This window comes from Camelus ferus, chromosome 34, assembly GCF_009834535.1.
Source record: "Camelus ferus isolate YT-003-E chromosome 34, BCGSAC_Cfer_1.0, whole genome shotgun sequence".
Taxonomy (NCBI): Eukaryota; Metazoa; Chordata; class Mammalia; order Artiodactyla; family Camelidae; genus Camelus; species Camelus ferus.
This window is the reverse complement of record NC_045729.1, coordinates 19,054,675-19,071,248: the sequence shown is the minus strand read 5'-3', so window position 1 is coordinate 19,071,248 and position 16,574 is coordinate 19,054,675. Positions and strand designations below refer to the sequence as shown.

Below are 16,574 nucleotides of genomic sequence, written 5' to 3'. Positions count from 1 at the left end.
TACTGTGTGTATGTTTTGGTTCAGAATTCAATGATTATGTGCCATGTTTGGTTTCCAGAAATCTCTTAAATTTCTTCTATTTTAACCTAGAACAGTTCTCCAGCCTTTTTGGGGGGGAGGGTCTTTCTTGATATTGATGTTTTTGGAGAGTCCGGACAGCTGACCTGCAGAATTTCCCCCTGAATAGATGCAGGCTACATGCTGTCGGCCAGACCACCACATACATCGTGTCATGCTCCCCCAGGGCCTTACGCCGGGGGAGCCTGCTGTCGGCTCTCCTTCCGTGGCTGCTGTGGCCTGTCATTTGGTTAAGGCGACGTCTGCCAGGTTTCTTCACTGTCAAGTTACCTTTTCCTCTTTGTAATTAATATAATATGTGGGGAGATACTTGAGATTGTGCTGAATATCCTATTTCACTCAGTGATTATCCATCAGCGTCTCTTGCAAAAGTCAGTTATTAATCTGGTAGTTATAAAATGGTGATGTTCTGTTTCATCATTCATTCTGTATTTATTTAGCTGGCATTATTCTGTAAAGATAATCTTTGTTGTGACTTTTATTTCTTTGTGTATTTACTTATTTAGAATCAGTATGGATTCGTGGATTCCGTTTTTAATGACAGCTTTATGAGATATGGCTCATACATCATGCAGTTCACCCATTTAAAGTATGCACGCTTGTTTTGCTTATTGGTACATTTACAAAGATGTGCAGCCGTCACCACGATCAATTTTTAGGACATTTTCATCATCTCAAAGCTACTTTATACCTTGTAGCTATCATCCCTCAACTCCATTCCCCAGCCCTAAACAGTCACTAATTTGCACACCCAGATGAGGGCCACAGAGTCAAGGTGAAAGATTTAACACGTCTGACATTGCTGTTCGTCTTTTTGTCCCTCTTGGAGCTAGGGAAAAAACGAGATGATTTATTTAACACTCGCTGTTGTTATTTTTAAACATAAAGTTTATAAAGAATTAATAGAGGGCACTGTCAGACTCAGGATATGCTTCTGCGTCTGTGTCTAAGGGGTTATGAGACGTGCTTCCAGGTTCGCGCAGGCAGGAAGAGTCTTGGAATAGTGTACAAATTCCAAGTTGCTATGCGTTATAAAAATGCATAAAACTGCCCAAAATGTAGAAATGTCGTGGTCAGCCATTAAACCATAGAAAGATGCTTTTGGTGTGTTCACCCCAAGTGCAGAAAAAGCCATGCTTCTCTGTAGCTGTGGAGTTTGTCTTCTTAAATAAGGCCTTGTATTTGTAGTTTCTTTCTGGCAATATACTCCTAGTAAAAATTTATAATACAAATAATTGGAAACCACTTCTGCCTTGTTTTGTACTTCATTCTTTCTAAAAATGCTGAGAATCACGAAATCTTAAATTAGGAAATTGTCAGAAATATAAAACGCTTCAGATGGTTTAAAAGCATTCAGAAGGGTTTGGTTTATCAGTTGAAGACAGTAATTTGGTTCCATTTTTGTTGTTGATTTCTTCCATCAAGTGAATCTGTCTCCTAATGGTATTAAATCTTGTCTGTTCATCCACACTTAGAGTCTCCTATGATGACTGGCATAATGTTTTATTAATGGCAAACTTGAAGAGTAAGTTAAATGACTTGCTAAATCTTAAGGAAATCAGTGGCCACAGTAGGGTGCAATACGCTGTCTAGTTTTCTCTCTCCCAGAATTTGCTCCAAAAGAGAAGTAAAATATATTTTATTTTTTGTTGAAATTCAGACTCTGGAAGAGGTATGAAGGTCTGTTTCTGCTGTTTAACCTTATGTACGGCTCTCCAGGTCTGTTTCTTCATCTTCAAAGTGGGAAAAAGAATAGTACCTAATTCATAGCGTTGTTTTGAAGAATAAATAAAATAGTACATTTGAAATATTTATCATTGTGTCTGAGATATAGTGAATACTCAGTATGTGATTTTAAAGAGAAAGAAAACCCCTGCGTGCATGGGGACCTGTGTTCTACATCTTTTTTTTCTTTTTTGGGTATTTCAGCCTCAGGTCCTCTGTGGAATAAGTGTGGTGTTAGGATGGCAGGTCCCCATCTAGAAACTGATGCTTCCCCCAGGGCAGAATTAATTGGTTCCAAACAGCCCAAAGGATAGATGCATGGAAAAACTGAGATTGACATAGTTTGAAAGGATTTCCTCTTTACATGCTGTCTTTTCTTATTTTTTAAACAGTGCCTTTGAGGATGAGACCATGAAGCTTCGGCAGCTGAAACTAGATAATCAGGTGAGCAGTCTCCTCCGAAAGAAGTGGGCAGCTGTGCTGTCCCTGAGGCTGGTGGTCTTGCCTGTGAAGCCTTGGCCGAGTCAGGGGCAGGACGGGAAGGAGAAGGCTCTGGCGTGAGGCAGTAAGCAGTGTCTGGAGTTAGTACTTGCTGAACCAAGGCTCTGGGCTGTGGCAGGACCAAAGTGCTTTGAGGACATCAGCCTTGAACTTGGCGTTGGATTTACAGTCACTGAGAATCCCTTGTGTAAGAATTAGAAGAATGTTAACGTTGTATTTCTGTGTAGTGATTTGGTCCTGCTGCCTTATTAAACACCTCTCTACGCTGTAATTTCATATAATTATTTAAAAATTCATATCTGCAAATGTGCTGCTTAAAAGCCTCCATTGCCTACAGAGTAATTTTCTGTGTCATTATTATTATTTTTGCAGTGATTTGAATTGTGTTCATTTCCTCCGTTAGACTAAGTTCCGTGAGACCAGGAGCTCGGTCTGTTGATGACCGTTCTGTCAGATGTTCCCCGCACAGGGCTGGGCCCGTAATAGGCCGTCATCAAATACTGGAGTGCAGGACGGAATGAATGAACAGTTCTCTGCTGGCGCATACAGTGATCCTTGTGGCTAGTCAGCTTGGAACCTGTGCCTAGCACATGTTACTTCCATGTGAGTGTTTTCTGATTCAGGAAGTTCTGTAGCTCCGTCTGCCTAAGTGGCATGATTAGTAATCGGTGTCTAGATGTGGTGGGGACTAGGAATACCTCTAAGATTTTGTCTTGCTTCATTACGTTGCTTTTGGCCTTCATGGCGGGACTTGGAGCTTAGTGAATTACTTTAACGATGGAATCGTTACAGACTAGTTACGAGGTCTCCTTGGGGGTGTGCCCAGGACTGCCTGGCCCCCAGGCCACTTTCCAGTCCTAGGTGTCCATGGTGCCTCTGTGGGGCTTGTCACCGAGACCACTGCCCCTCAGGCCACCACGTGGTGGGGTCCGGCGGCCTCACGTGTGCCCAGATGGAGCACGACCCAGTGGTCTTCAGGGACTCTCAGCTTCAAGGTGGTGGCAGTCACCTCAGTTGTGTGATCCTGCTCTGCCTGCCACCCTCCCCCACAGCTGGGCTCGGCTTCCTGGGCCTGGGTGATGGTCACGGCCCCACTGCTCTCGGACGAGGCCTGTTTCCAGATGTCCTCCCAGGGTGGAGGCCAGGCTGGCCCTCAGCTGGTCATGGGCTTCAGGATCCCTCAGGTCACAGGGGGACCTCGGTGGGGGTGTCCCAGCCCGAGCACCCAACAACAGCGGGCTCATGGAAAGACAGTCTTCCTTGAAACCATTGTGAGGCTACTGTGCCAGCGGCAGCCTCCCTCCAGCTGACGACATCCTTTAAGGAGACTGCGGCACATTTTAAGCAAATCTGGGGCTGCACAGCAGGGTAGGGAGTGGCCGCAAAGGTCTCAGCAGTCACAGGAGGCTGCCTCATGTCTCCCTCTGTGGGGTGCGCGGCCTCTCAGTGGAGGCCCAGCGCGGGCTCTGCACCCGGTGTGGCTGCTGGGAGGGTGCGGAACACGCAGTTCTAATGCTGAGAAAACAAGTAAAAATAGAGAAGAAATGAATCTTCCTGGACTTACGGGGAAAATTCTGATTAGATATAGATTTATCTCCCACCAAGATCAGAATAATTGTGAATAATTTTGATGAGACCTTTGCTTTTCAGTCCATTGCATAGCAAACTATTTAGGGAGAAGTGACCACAAGATTTTGGATATTTATTTGATTTACTTTTATAAGGCTAAATGGTATATCCCTAAACTAACATCAAATGAAATCCACGGTCATCTACCAAGTAGTGCTGTAAGACATAAGCTTTTAAATTTTATGTAGTTCTTGAGTTTTGTATATAGATACACTTTCTGGATTTTTGAAAAAGATGGCCCAACTATTTTGTAATTTTTATTCTTTTCAATGAGAATGCTACATGTGGTAGGTATGTGGTGTAAATGTTGGGATTTTGTAAGCCCTTTTTTTTTTACAGTATAAAAATTTTTTAATTATATTTTTATATAGGCAATTAAAGCATATGGTAAGAATTCAAATAATATGAAAGGGTGTTTGAACAAAGGTCTCCTTCTACTTGGCTCAGTTCTTTATCAGAGGCTGTCACTGACTTACAGTGTATCTTTCCAGAGATAGTCAGTGAGTGTGATTATGAAGGATAAACTTTGGTGCTAAATGGTGCATGAGAATACTGGCAGAGCCCTGAAGTGCTGCCCCAGTGTAGGAGGAGGTTACTCAGCCGGGGGTACGGAAATTTTCCACCAGTGCCGGCGGGCGTGCAGGTGGCCTGTAGCCAGAAAGGCAGCGCCACAGGACGAACAGAACACTGGGCCCAGATCAGAAGCCTTGGTTCCCTGTGCCTTTAATTAGCTGTGATTTTAAGTAAGATCCTCAGACTCTGTGGGCCCTAGTTATTTCATCTGTAAAGTGAGGTCAGACTGGATAAAACAGCAGGCTGTTGGAAAGGGTCTTAGAGGATGGAAGTTGTCGCTGGGATGGAGTGCACTGAGGAAGGCTCTGTTGCTGCTCACCCTGGGCCTCGTAGGCTGGCAGCGACTTGTGGGGAGGCACGTTGGCCGACCCGGGGGACACAGTGCACTGTCGTCAGTGACGGTGAGTGTCAGCGGGGGCAGAGGGGAGGCTGGGGAACCTGCCTCCCCACCTCTGCTGAGGCAGACAGTACATTAAGCTCCTAGGAATTCTGCTGTGGGAATGTCCCCATGGTCCTGAGCTTTGTAGAATGAGCAGCAGTTTGTTGAGAGCAACCAAAGTTTATCAGTCTCATGAGGATTGGTTCATACTAACCAGTATCGTAAGTGGTGAATCTCAATCAGGGGATTAATTTATTAATTGCTAGTGAACTGTATACCACAATCAGCTGGTCATCACAGTTTCATTAGAAGAGTCTGTGGGGACTTTGCCTGGTAAGTTTGAAATCAGAGCAAATAGAGTTTGTAAAACGAACTTTGTGGTAGTTCTCATTGTGCGTTGGTAGAATTAATTCACCTCTGCTAGAGGGAGGGCACACCCGGGACTTCCGACCGGGACTTCCACCCGGGACGCTCCCTGCCTTGGACCGTTCGCACCCGAGACGCAAGGTGGATCTTGCTCACCTGATTCCCACAGAGACCGTTCCCCTTCTCTTAAAGCATTCTTTCGTCGTCCGTTGCAGCATTCTTGATTTGATTACATTTGTTTCTCTCATGGCTGTTCTGTTTCTGATAGTATGATCTTTGAGTGTAATGTTTAAAAATCCTAGATTTTCAGATGACTTACACATGGCTGTTTTTGTCCTGTGTAGATTTTTGAACAGCTTTTCTGAGCTATATAGTTCACATGTAACTACCAGTAGCGCCTCTGTTAAAGCGTACAGGTGATTTTTAGATCTTGGGTAAATGGAATCATGCAGTATGTAGTCTTCTGTGCCTGGCTCGTTTGGCTTAGCAAAAGGCTCACCCATGTTGTAGCATATATCAGAATTCATTCCTTTTGACTGTTGAATACTTTTCCATTTTGTGGAGAGGCCACATTTTGTTTCTCCACTCATCAGTTGATGGACGTTTGGGTTGTTTCCACATTACAAATGATGCTTCTCTGAACATTTGTGTGCAAGTTTTTGTGCAGAAATGTTTTCATTTTGCTTGGGTAATATAGCCAAGTATAATTATGCCAAGGTTTACCTAATACACCTTGGGAAAAGGAGTGGAATTGCTGGGTCATAACAGTAGCTCTATGGTTAATATTTCAAGGAGCTGCCAGACTGTTTTCCAAAGTCACTGAACCATTTTACATACCCACCCGCGATGTGTGAGGCTCCCGGTTTCTCCACCTTCCTGCCAGCACTCACTACTGCCGTCTCTGATTAGAGCCGTCTTAGTGGGTGTGAGTGGGTGCTCATTGTAGCCTTGACTTGCATTTCCCTGGTGGCTGACGATGCTGAGCATTTACAGTGGCCATCTGAACGTTCTCTTTGGAGAAATGTCTACCCAGATCCCTTACAGTGAGAACTCTCTTCCAGTGTGTGTTCCTGGCTGGTCACGATTCTCGTTCCTGAGAACACGATGCTCGAGAAGTTAAACTGAAGATGAGCAGGCTGAGCGGTAAGCCAGGAGTCAGAGGAAACAGAGTGAGGGAGGCCCGAGGGGCAGTTCGTCCAGGCCATGGATTCCTGTCCTCAGAGCAAGCGAGCTCCCTGGGAAGCAGGTGCTCTGCTCTCCAGAGTCACTGTCTTCTCTTTCTAGGACAGGCGGCCACATTTTTTGCACTATGGCTGCCCTTTTCTGGACCACAAGCAGAATACTCCTTTTCTGTAGAACTCTTTTTTCTTTACATGTGTTAATAAAGTGGATTCTGCAGCTTGTGTTTTGTTCCGTCGGTTGTTTCACGGTTCCGAGGCTGTTTGAGGCTGGATAGCTGCGGCCGTGGGGTAAGCTGGGCCTGTCCCTCGTGTCTGTGTTCTTCCTGTGTCTGCAGGCAGGTCACTTCATGTCCGTCACACAGGACTTCTTTGTTGCTAGACCCTCATCAACAGCTTCTGTGGGAGGACTCATTACGGCTGCCTGTGTGTTCTGTGTTCCTGGTGCACTGAGGCCCGCTGTGCGCGGTAATTCATGGGTCTCAGAACAATCTCAGAACCTCCAGTTATTCCTTTCCACTTGCTCTAAGCTTTCTCTTCATTCTTGACAGTATAATCCATTCGGCACATTATTTTAGCTCCCCAGTCTTTTTCCTTACGTACGAGGTTGGGTGAAAAAGAATAGTAATATTTTTTGTCTTCTGAATTTATCTGCAAGCTTTCATCAGCCTGGTTCTGGGGAGAAACACTTCCTTTCCGTGAACAGTCTCACCCCTTGGATTAGCTCCTCTTCTTAGTGGCACTTTTTAAAAGCAGTATCAATGAAGAAAGTCAGTATATGGCTTCTTGCCTAAGAAATCATTACACAGGTTATGGTATCTTTGCTTTTAAATCATGGCTTACTTTTAGCTTGGGGCTTGGCATGCTCCTGTACTGAGACATCCCAGATCCATAGTGGTTTCTGTGTATTATAAAATCTTACTTGCCAAGGCTTAAAGATAGTGCATACGTGCTGGTATCTTCCTTTCCATCTTGTTGGATTTTTTCCTCTTAGTCTTTCATGCTTTTTCCTGACTTTTCTTGCAACCTTGTTTATCTTACTTGTATCCATAGAGTTGATTACTTTATAATTGGAATGTTCCAGCTGCCTTTCTTTCCTGTTCTACCCTTGGCCCTAATTTGTTTGATTACTGATTATGTAAAACTGAGCAAGAAAGCCAAACTTATTGCTCTTCAGCTGATTAAAACATGAAAATATTTTAGGGTTTAGAGGAAAAAATGTTTTTTTTTTCCTTCCAATTACAGAAGTAAGAAAATTTAGAAACTACAGAAAAGTAGAAAAAGGAAAAATAATAACCCCTGTTCTACCACCCGGGGAACTCACCGTTACCGTGTCTCTTCACCTTTTCTCCTGCTCGTGTGTGTTTGTATATTTTAAACTTGTGATTGTGCTTTTGTAATAATGTTAATTACTATGTATTTTTAGTAGACTTGGATCATGGTATTGGCTTGGCTAAAAATGTATTTGTATCATTGTAAATAGATGTTTAGTAAACATGTATTAAGTGAAGTGAATGAATCCTTACCCCTCTCTGTGCCTCGATTTCCCTATATCTTAAGTGGGAAAGTCTAATTTACAAGAGGTTTTGTAAGGATCCGTGAGAAACTGTGTGTTTGAAGAGCTGGCTCTCATGCTCGCCCTCTGGGCTGTAACACACTGTTCCCTAGAGAGCGTTACTGGAGAAGAAGCAGAGGAAGAAGCGCCTGGAGCCGCTCATGGTCCAGCCAAACCCGGAAGCCCGGCTGCGCCGGTCAAAGCCGAGGGGCAGTGAGGAGCACACTCCCCTGGTGGAGCCGCAGGCCCCGCACAACGGCGTCGTCCTGCACGGTGTGTATTCAGGCGTGCCTCTTCCTGCCGTGGCACCGCTCGCACAGACCCAGGGTGCAGGAGGACTCTCACGGGGACCGAAGGGGAGCATTAGCATCGTTACTGGTACCTTCACGAATCTTTATAATCACATCCTGTTAGGACCTTTGGTTAGCGTAAAAGTAGCGGCCTGATCCGTAGAGGATACCTTAAAGTTCACATCCATCCTAGAACCATTGTTTTTTGATGCAAAATGGGTTGGTCCAGAATGGCCCATTTGAGGAGCTTCCAGGCTTGATTGTCGCCTCATGGCAGTTACCCATGAAGCCAGGAGCAGGTGGAGGTCACCCATCTCCCAGTAGCTGGATCCGAGGGTCATCTGAGATGGGGACGGGGGAAGGGAGAAGAGGGTTAAGCACCTCTAACTCCCGCCCCTCGGCTGCTGGCTCAGACCGGATCTGGTCTTGGGGATCTCCTTTGCTGTCACGGTCTCACTGTTAAGTTCCAGAGTGCAGTACTGGGGACATTTTACCTTAGTGGCCGTCAGGGTGTGTTGATAAACCAGATAATCAGATACGTGACTCTGTTCACAGGTGTCCTCCTGCACGTTGAGGGAGGAGGAGAGTGAAGCGGTGTGGCGGCTCGTGGTTCTGATCACACACACCAGAACCTCCAGCCAAGCGGTGGGCGACACGTTCCTCTTTTTCCTTCTCTTTTGGCCCACAGGCATCGACGGTCCCGCTGCCTTCCTGAGGCCAGATGCTCAAGACTTGGACAGCAAGCCTCATGTTCTGTCAGTGGGATCCTCTGCCGCGGAGGAGGACCCTGAGGGGAGCGTGGGTGAGGAGCGCACCTGGGGCCCTGCTTCCAAGCCCGACCTTCAGGAGATTCTCCAGAAACACGGTGAGGATCGGTGACGGTTTTGAACAGTAAGTTAATTAAATAAAACGTAAAGTATCAGCAGCGCTAGCTACTGTGGTGGCCACGTCCTTCTTTTTGACACGTCATTTTTGTCGTCCGCACCCTGTCCCTTTGACACAGGTGCCGCTTGGCGCCCTGCCTGCCTCCGTTTCAGTCTGTTTCTTCTGGTGTCAGGGCCTGTACGCTTCACAGGCCCCTGTCATCTCCCCTTCTTAGGAAGCCCATTTTACAGTGGGAAGGACTTGTGTCCCCTTTTCAGGTGAGAAGCCTGAAGGCCAGTAATTACACGTCTGTTGGGTGCCTGCTTCGTGGTGGGCACCGCCGGGCCCCGGGGGTGGGAATCGGGGTTCTGCCACAGACCGAGGAGTGGATGTGCATTCAGACCGGTTCGCACGTTCACTCACCTGGAAAACGTGCTGAGCACAGGCTGCGCGTCAGGCCTTGTTCTGGGCGCTTAGAGCACAGCGGTGAGCAGGGTGCTTGCCCTCCTAACTGAGGCTTCGTGGGCCTAAACGGCCAGGGAGCGTGGAGCGGGCGCCTTCCCAGCGCTGACCTGGAGAAGGCCGGGTGTGAGCCAGAGCTGGGCCCAGGCAGAGGGGCTCGGGGAGCACGGCGAGGGGGTGGGAGAGTGCGGGGGCCCCGGCTACACAGGACGGACGGTACCGGCGTGTTGGGGATTTGGACTTCATCTGAAGAGTGGCAGGAACCCATGAGGGCTTGTAGCTGGAAAGATGGCAGCAGATTTGGGCTATAGAGACTCCTCTGTGCTGTGAAGGATGAACTGGGGCGGACAGGTGTGGAAGCAAGAGAGCTGCTGAGGAGACGGTCTGGCTGGTGGCCTGAGCCCTGGTCAGTGTGGTGTGTGCCGGAGGAGGAAGCGGGAGGGGGAGAATCCCCTGCGGGCCCGTGAGAAGGGGCGGGAAGGACACAGAGGGAGGGTGGTGAGGCTGAGCCCCGACGGCGTGTGTCCTGCTGTGCGTGCTGTCGGCTCAGGAGCAGCAGGACACGGACCCTGGGAGTGTGCGTCATGTGCCAGGCCTCTGACGCACTTGTCACAGCATTTGTGACAGTGCTGTCGGGTTTATACATACTAGCCGCTCCATTTTACATGTAAGCAAATTGGTTCTCAGAGAGGCTAGGTAATTTGTCCTAGATCACACTGCTAGTTAGGTGTCAGACTTGGGCAGAAGAAATTACGACTGCAGAGGCATCAGGTATAGAAGGCATGGTACGCTTGTGCCAGCAGGCAGGTGGCCAGAGTGCAGGTGCGGCGGGGGCAGCGTGTGACCCGGTTAGAGCACGGCTCTGGAGCCGGCGGCGCGGGTTCGCGTCGCAGCTCGGCCACGTCTGGCTGGGAGAGGGGGAAATCAGCCCGTTTCTCTGCCTCAGTTTTCCTGTCTCTAATATGAGTGTGATGGTGGTGATTCTCTCACTTTCCCACCACGATCATTGTAACGAAGCGGAGGAGCAGGGCAGAGAGAACCCCCAGTTCTTACCCAGGCCCTCGAGCTGGAGCGGCAGATGTAAACCCTCTGATTCTCAGTCTAGTTCTTTATCCCTCACTGGACATGCAGGCTGTCCCCCGTCTGCCCTGTCGAGTGGCTGCTGTGTTCTTTCTCAGAATTGGCCTTTCAGGACCAGAGAGATTAGTGCCTTTTTGAGTCTCAACAAGTCGCACCATGAGGGGAGAGGACATAGCTCACTGGTGGAGTGTGTGCCTGGCCTTCCGTGGGGTCCTGGGTTCAATCCCCAGTGTCTCAACAAATGAATGAGTGAATGAATGAATGGATACCTAATCCTCCCCCAAAAAAAGGAATTTTAAAAAGTTGCATCTTAAGCGTAAAACCCATTAAGTGCTTACTTGATTAATACTTAAGGTGTGTCAGTTTGGAAGGTTATGTTCCTTCAGTGGGGATCCAGCTTGCTTGTCTTGAAAGGTCAGGAGAAACCCTTGATCTCCATCTTAAGACGTGTATTCACATAGACTGAGTTCTTGGCGTGGAAGTGGCATTTGAAAACAGACACTAAGTGAAGGTGCATAGCAAGTGAGATCCCAAGACTTCTATGCCTTTTTGCCACAAAAAGTTAACCTTTTAGGAAACAAAAAAGAAAATGTCCTTCACAGATCAAAGAAGTTTTTAGTGATAACTATGGAGCTGTAATTCACATGTCTACAGTTACCCATTTAAAGGGAGCAGATGCTTGGTTTTCGAGTATATCCACTGGGGTCTGCAGCCATCATCACAGTCAGCTTCAGAACGCTTCCATGAGCCCAGAACGGAACTTTGCTCCTGTTAGCAGCGACTTCTCGTTTCCCTCCCACCCCATCCCTCGGCGGCTGCCGGCTGTCTTTCTTTCTGTCTCTGCGGACTTCCCTGTCCTGGGTTCATAAGAGCAGAATCACACACTGTGTGGTCCTCGATGACTGGCTGCCACTGAGCGTGGTGCTGCCAGGGGGCACCCACGTTGTGGCCTGTGTGAGCACTGCCTGCCTTCCTGCTGCTGAACAGCGTTCCGCCATGTGGGCGAGCTGCGTTTTGTTTCTCTCGCCATCAGCTGATGGGCATTGGGTTGCCTCCCCTTCTGGCCATGCGGATGCTGCTGCTGTGAATGTTTATGTGTAAGTTGTTGTGTGGGCGTATGTTTGCCCTTGAGATTAATTTTTAACTGGCGTTTGTCTTATCCTTGGCTATCCTTGAGAAAAACTAATACCATTTATTTGAGAACTATGTAAAAGTAGATCACAGTTGTCCCTCCTCTGAGATGGCTGGATATGGGCCCTGCTTACTGTTAAGTCTCGTTTGGGCTGTTGCAGGTGCTGTGTGAGGGTAACTCCACCCTGTAGACCGAGGAGAAAGGGGAGCTGAGTTTCAGTCGTGGCTCTGCCTTTCTGCTGGGGAGTCGATTCTCCCAGAGCCCCACACTCCTGTGTTACCCTGAGTGCTGTGCTGGCTTATAACACATCACACTTTATTTTGCGTCTTTGTTCCTCACCAGGTGGTTCCAGAAACAGGAGACAAAACAAAAAATAAGATTTACTGGTACCTCCTCCTCAAACTCATATAAATGTGAGGATAAAATGAAAAAAATAGTTTTTAATCAGATAGTTTGAAATTTTCTGTAAAAGATTCTTCATAAATCCAAGGTAGTAGTGTTTGAGACATTTCCAACACAAACTAGTTAACTAGACTAACGATAAACAACGTGGGAAGACAGAAACGTAACTGATAGAACAGCGGTAAAACATACATAGTATTTACCATCTTAACCATCTTTAAGTGTACAGCTCAGTGGCGTTAAGTACATTCACACTGCTGTGCGGCCGCCACCACTGTCCCGTCTCCGGAACTTTTTCATCCTCCCAAACTGAAACTCTGTCCCCGTTAAATACTGACTCCCCGTCTCTCCTCCCCCTGCCCCGGCAGCCTCCGGCAGCCTCCGGCAGCCTCCATGCCGCTTCCTGTCTCCATGAATTTGCCTGTTCTGGGCACCTCGGGGAAGTGGAATCCTGCAGTGTTTGTCCTTCTGTGTCTGGCTTATTTCACATGGTGTGACACCTTCAGGAGTCATTCATGTAGCATGTGTCAGGGTTTCATTCCTTTCTAAGGCTGAGTAACGTCCCACCGTATGTTTACACCACAGTTTATCTCTTCAGCAGCAGATGGATATTTGGGTTGTTTCCAGCTTTTGAAAATTGTGAATAATGCTGCTATGAACAGTGGTTGTGTAAGTATTTGTTTGAATCTCTGCTTTCAGTCCTTTTGGGTGTATACCCAGAAGTGGAATGGCTGGATCATATGGTAATTTTATGTTTGTTTATTTTTTTCAGGGACCACTGTATTTACACAGTGACTGCACAATTGTACACTGCCAGCAGCAGTGCACAAGTGTTCCTTCCAGTGTCTCTGCATCCTCACCACACTTACTTTCTAGGTTTTTTTTTAATAGTCATCCAGATGCTTGTGAAGTGGCATGTCACTGTGATTCTGATTTGCATTTCCCCAGTGATCCATGGTACTGAGCATCTTTTAATGTGTCTGTTGGCCATTTATGTTATCTTCTTTGGAAAAATGTCTATTCAGTTTTTGAATTCGAGTTTGTTTTCTTGTTGAGTTGTAGGAGTTCTTTATATTTTCTGGATATTAATCCTTTATCAGATACATGATTTGCAAATATTTTCTCTCATAAACATAATGTTTCAAAGATCTAAATTAGGGTGGCAACATCGGGGAAGGAAAGCGGGATGGATCTAGGTGAGAATATGAAGAAAGAATTGTCAGAACGTGGATAAAATAGCCACGTTTTAAGTCCGAATAGCTTGGAATGTTTTAAGGAAGAAAAGTAAAGTTACATTTGGTTCAAAGATTTCTAGCCCTTTTGACGGTTTCTCCTTTTCTGCCAGGCATCTCAGGTAGCTTGAACTTTGATGAAGAGGAGACTGATGGGGAGGAGGAGGAAGGGAAGAAACTGAGGTCTCATTCGCCAAATTCAGAGACAGAGAGACCCAGTTCTGCGTCCAGCCAGAAGCCAGCCGCGGTACGCACTTGTGAGCCGTCTTCCTGTGGAGCTGATTTAACTGTTTTCTAAACATACCTTCGGTATTCAGGTGCCATTACTAAGTGAGGGCTGCTTCCGAGACGCAAGCTGGGGTTTACACTTAAAGGCCGTGACTCCCTGATTTCTTGTGTCTCGAGCCAGCTGCTGGGAAGCTGTACCCCGTTTGTGCTTCACTCCCTGCTTGCTCCCCTGTTCATGTACTTGTTTAACGGCTCAGGTTTTCCATGTTTTCTCAGAAGGCTGAAGCCATACGGGTGGCTCAGTAAGGTGTTCTGTCCTGTAAGCATCCTTCCAGGAGGGCACGAGGTGTTCCGACGCAGCTTCCTGCTGCTCACCTGTGACTGCTCTTCCAGGACACAGGAGCTTCCGGAACTGCAGCCCAGCAAACTGATAGCCAGCTGGGAGAAATAGAGAGTTTAGAGGACTTTGCCTACAGTCCTGCCCCTCGAGGCATCACAGTGAAGTGTCGGATAACCAGGGACAAGAAAGGAGTGGATCGCGGTCTCTTCCCCACCTACTATATGCACTTGGAAAAGGACGAAAATCGAAAGGTATGGGAGGTGGTTCTTAAGACGATCTTGGGATGGAGGGAGGGTGCTGTGGGATGGCTTGTGGATGGTCTTGCGACGGGAGCAGCACCAGCCTTAGACCAGGACGGCAGGCACTGGCCTGTGCTTGTTAATTCCTCAGCGTCTCCAAGGAGCTCACAGTCTCATAGTCAAACTCTGTCCCCGCCCCAAAGAGAAAGAGGTTTGTCCAGAACGTGAGAAGACGGAAGAGAATGTTTGGATGTAACTGCTTTTGCGTCCATCCCTTCTTTGGGCTCCGGAGTGCTCCAGTGTGCTCTTCGGCTTTTATTTTTGTCACCGTGGAACATGATGTTGTGGAAGAAAGAGCGAGGTTTAGGGAACGAGAGGAATTGGAGATAGAGAAAATATGCAAGTGAAATGTCTTCTCATCTTAGGAATTTGAATCTACTTTATACATGAAGTGGAGGGAACTTAACACTTGCTAATGAATAACGTATTTTGTACTAACGCCAGGTCTAAGTGGGTGGTTTTGGGGCCTAGAAATGAGATGGTGACAGTAGATACCGGTGTCGGTACAGCCACTGTTTGTTGAGTGTTGACAGTGTACCAGGCGTGTGTTAAATGCTTTATGTATGTTGTCACCTAGGATCCTTACGACACCCAGTCAGATAGGAGTTCGTATCCCTGCTTGATGGGCGAGGTAACTGGGGCTCAGGAAGGACATACCTGCCCCGGATCCCTACGAAGTGGCAGAGCCAGGTTTAAACTCCTCTATCTGTTGGATTCGAGAGTGCTCCCTCCCCCACTTAGTTACTGCTGCCTCCTGCTTCCCTGTTATTTTCGAGTCTAGAAGGGTTTGGGAAGGATGCATGAATGTGACAGTATTCATAGCACTGAAGTCACGGGAGTTTAGAACCACAACACTCCAAATACAGAAGGCAGCACCAGGAACGCAGCTGCAGTGGGGGGGCGGAAAGCCTGGTGCCCAGGGCCCCGCCTCTCCGAGAGGTGGACAGACTCTTACTTGTGGAACTGGATGAAGCTTTTTCAAAAAGTCACTTTTACGGATAACGTTATAAATTCTTATATGGAGAATTATATGGAGAATCAAGCTGGTGAATTTAGAGAAGTTGTGCAGTAGGGAAACCCTGGTAGTGAATTCTGAGAAGCATGATGAGGGTTAGAAAAAGGGATAAGGACCCGAGACTGGGCTTTGAGAAACCCCGAGTGGCAGATATACTGGTGCCATGACAAGGCGTGGAGGCCCCCGGGGGCCCAGGGATGGCAGGCCATGGTGGCTCCCGCAGCCACGTCTGGAGGCCAAGAACCCAGAGCTCACGGAGGCAAGGCAAGGACAGAGTGGACACCCCTCACCCAGCTGGGTTGCCTGGTTGCCTCTGGAGGAGATGCATCTCTTCCCCCTGCCTGCCACTCCAGGTTACAGCGGACATGCAGGTCTGGGTGTTAGATGCCCCAGGGAGGCAGCCACTGCCACTCATGAGGCCACTGTTTGGGCCAAGTTCTCCACAGTCCTCGTGCAGTGAGGCAACTGGGGGAGCAGGGTCGGCAAATCCGACGCTATCCCTGCAAAGTGACCGGCTGCTGCAGCTCTGGGCTGGTGCCTCTCATCCATGTCCCCTGGGCCCTGGCATCATCTCAGCCCCTGTGCCTAAGAGGCCACTGCTGCTGGCTGGCAGGGACAACGGCTATGCCTTGGCTGGGGCCGCACGGCCACCCTGGGCAGCTCTGCTGAGGCCACCTCTGATGCCATCCCAGGACCTCCGGCTGCTCACCTGCCAGCTCTGCCAAATCTCCCCGTCACAGAAAGGCCCAGAGATTGGCTACTTGGTGCATGATGGCGCGTGATGAGTACTTGCCAGCCGAAGAGGTGCGACAGACATGGCCATCCTCGGGTTCACTTTTTACTGAAGTGTTTTTCTTTTTTAGATATTTCTTCTTGCAGGTAGAAAGCGGAAAAAGAGCAAAACATCCAACTACCTGATCTCCACTGACCCAACAGATTTGTCTCGTGAGGGGGAGAGTTACGTCGGCAAACTCAGGTACCGGCGGCCCGCCCGTCCTTCCTGGCACCACGGTGCCTGTGGTTTCAGATCAGCCTCACCGCATTCACAGCTGAGCGCGTGCTGCTGTTGCCTAACAGGGAGCTGGAAGGAGCTCTAAGGCCCTTCCTTGTTTTAATGATAGATCTTTGAAAAGATGATGGTGACCATTTAGACCTTTGAAGGATGGGCAGAGGCTTCACCTTCCCCAGGTTGTGTTTGTGTAAGAAAAAAATACAGGTCATCGTGGTGACGTTTTCTCTTGATTCT

At 47.9% G+C, this 16,574-nt stretch overlaps 1 protein-coding gene across 7 annotated transcripts in view; it reads left to right on the top strand.

Annotated features, from left to right (window-relative positions):
* The window catches only part of TULP3 (TUB like protein 3), a 36,804-nt gene that overhangs the window by 15,599 nt on the left and 4,631 nt on the right, over positions 1–16,574 (top strand). For 4 of the 7 annotated variants that reach the window (XM_032473143.1, XM_032473145.1, XM_032473142.1 and 1 more), the window contains exons 2-7: positions 2,196–2,247; positions 8,098–8,362; positions 8,963–9,139; positions 13,560–13,693; positions 14,068–14,265; positions 16,192–16,304. In XM_032473143.1, coding sequence (XP_032329034.1) covers positions 2,196–2,247; positions 8,098–8,362; positions 8,963–9,139; positions 13,560–13,693; positions 14,068–14,265; positions 16,192–16,304 — 939 coding nt within the window. Of the gene's footprint in view, positions 1–2,195; positions 2,248–6,312; positions 6,395–8,097; positions 8,363–8,962; positions 9,140–13,559; positions 13,694–14,067; positions 14,266–16,191; positions 16,305–16,574 lie in introns of all 7 variants that reach the window. The other 3 variants (XM_032473146.1, XM_032473147.1, XM_014554385.2) reach the window with 2 other exon arrangements.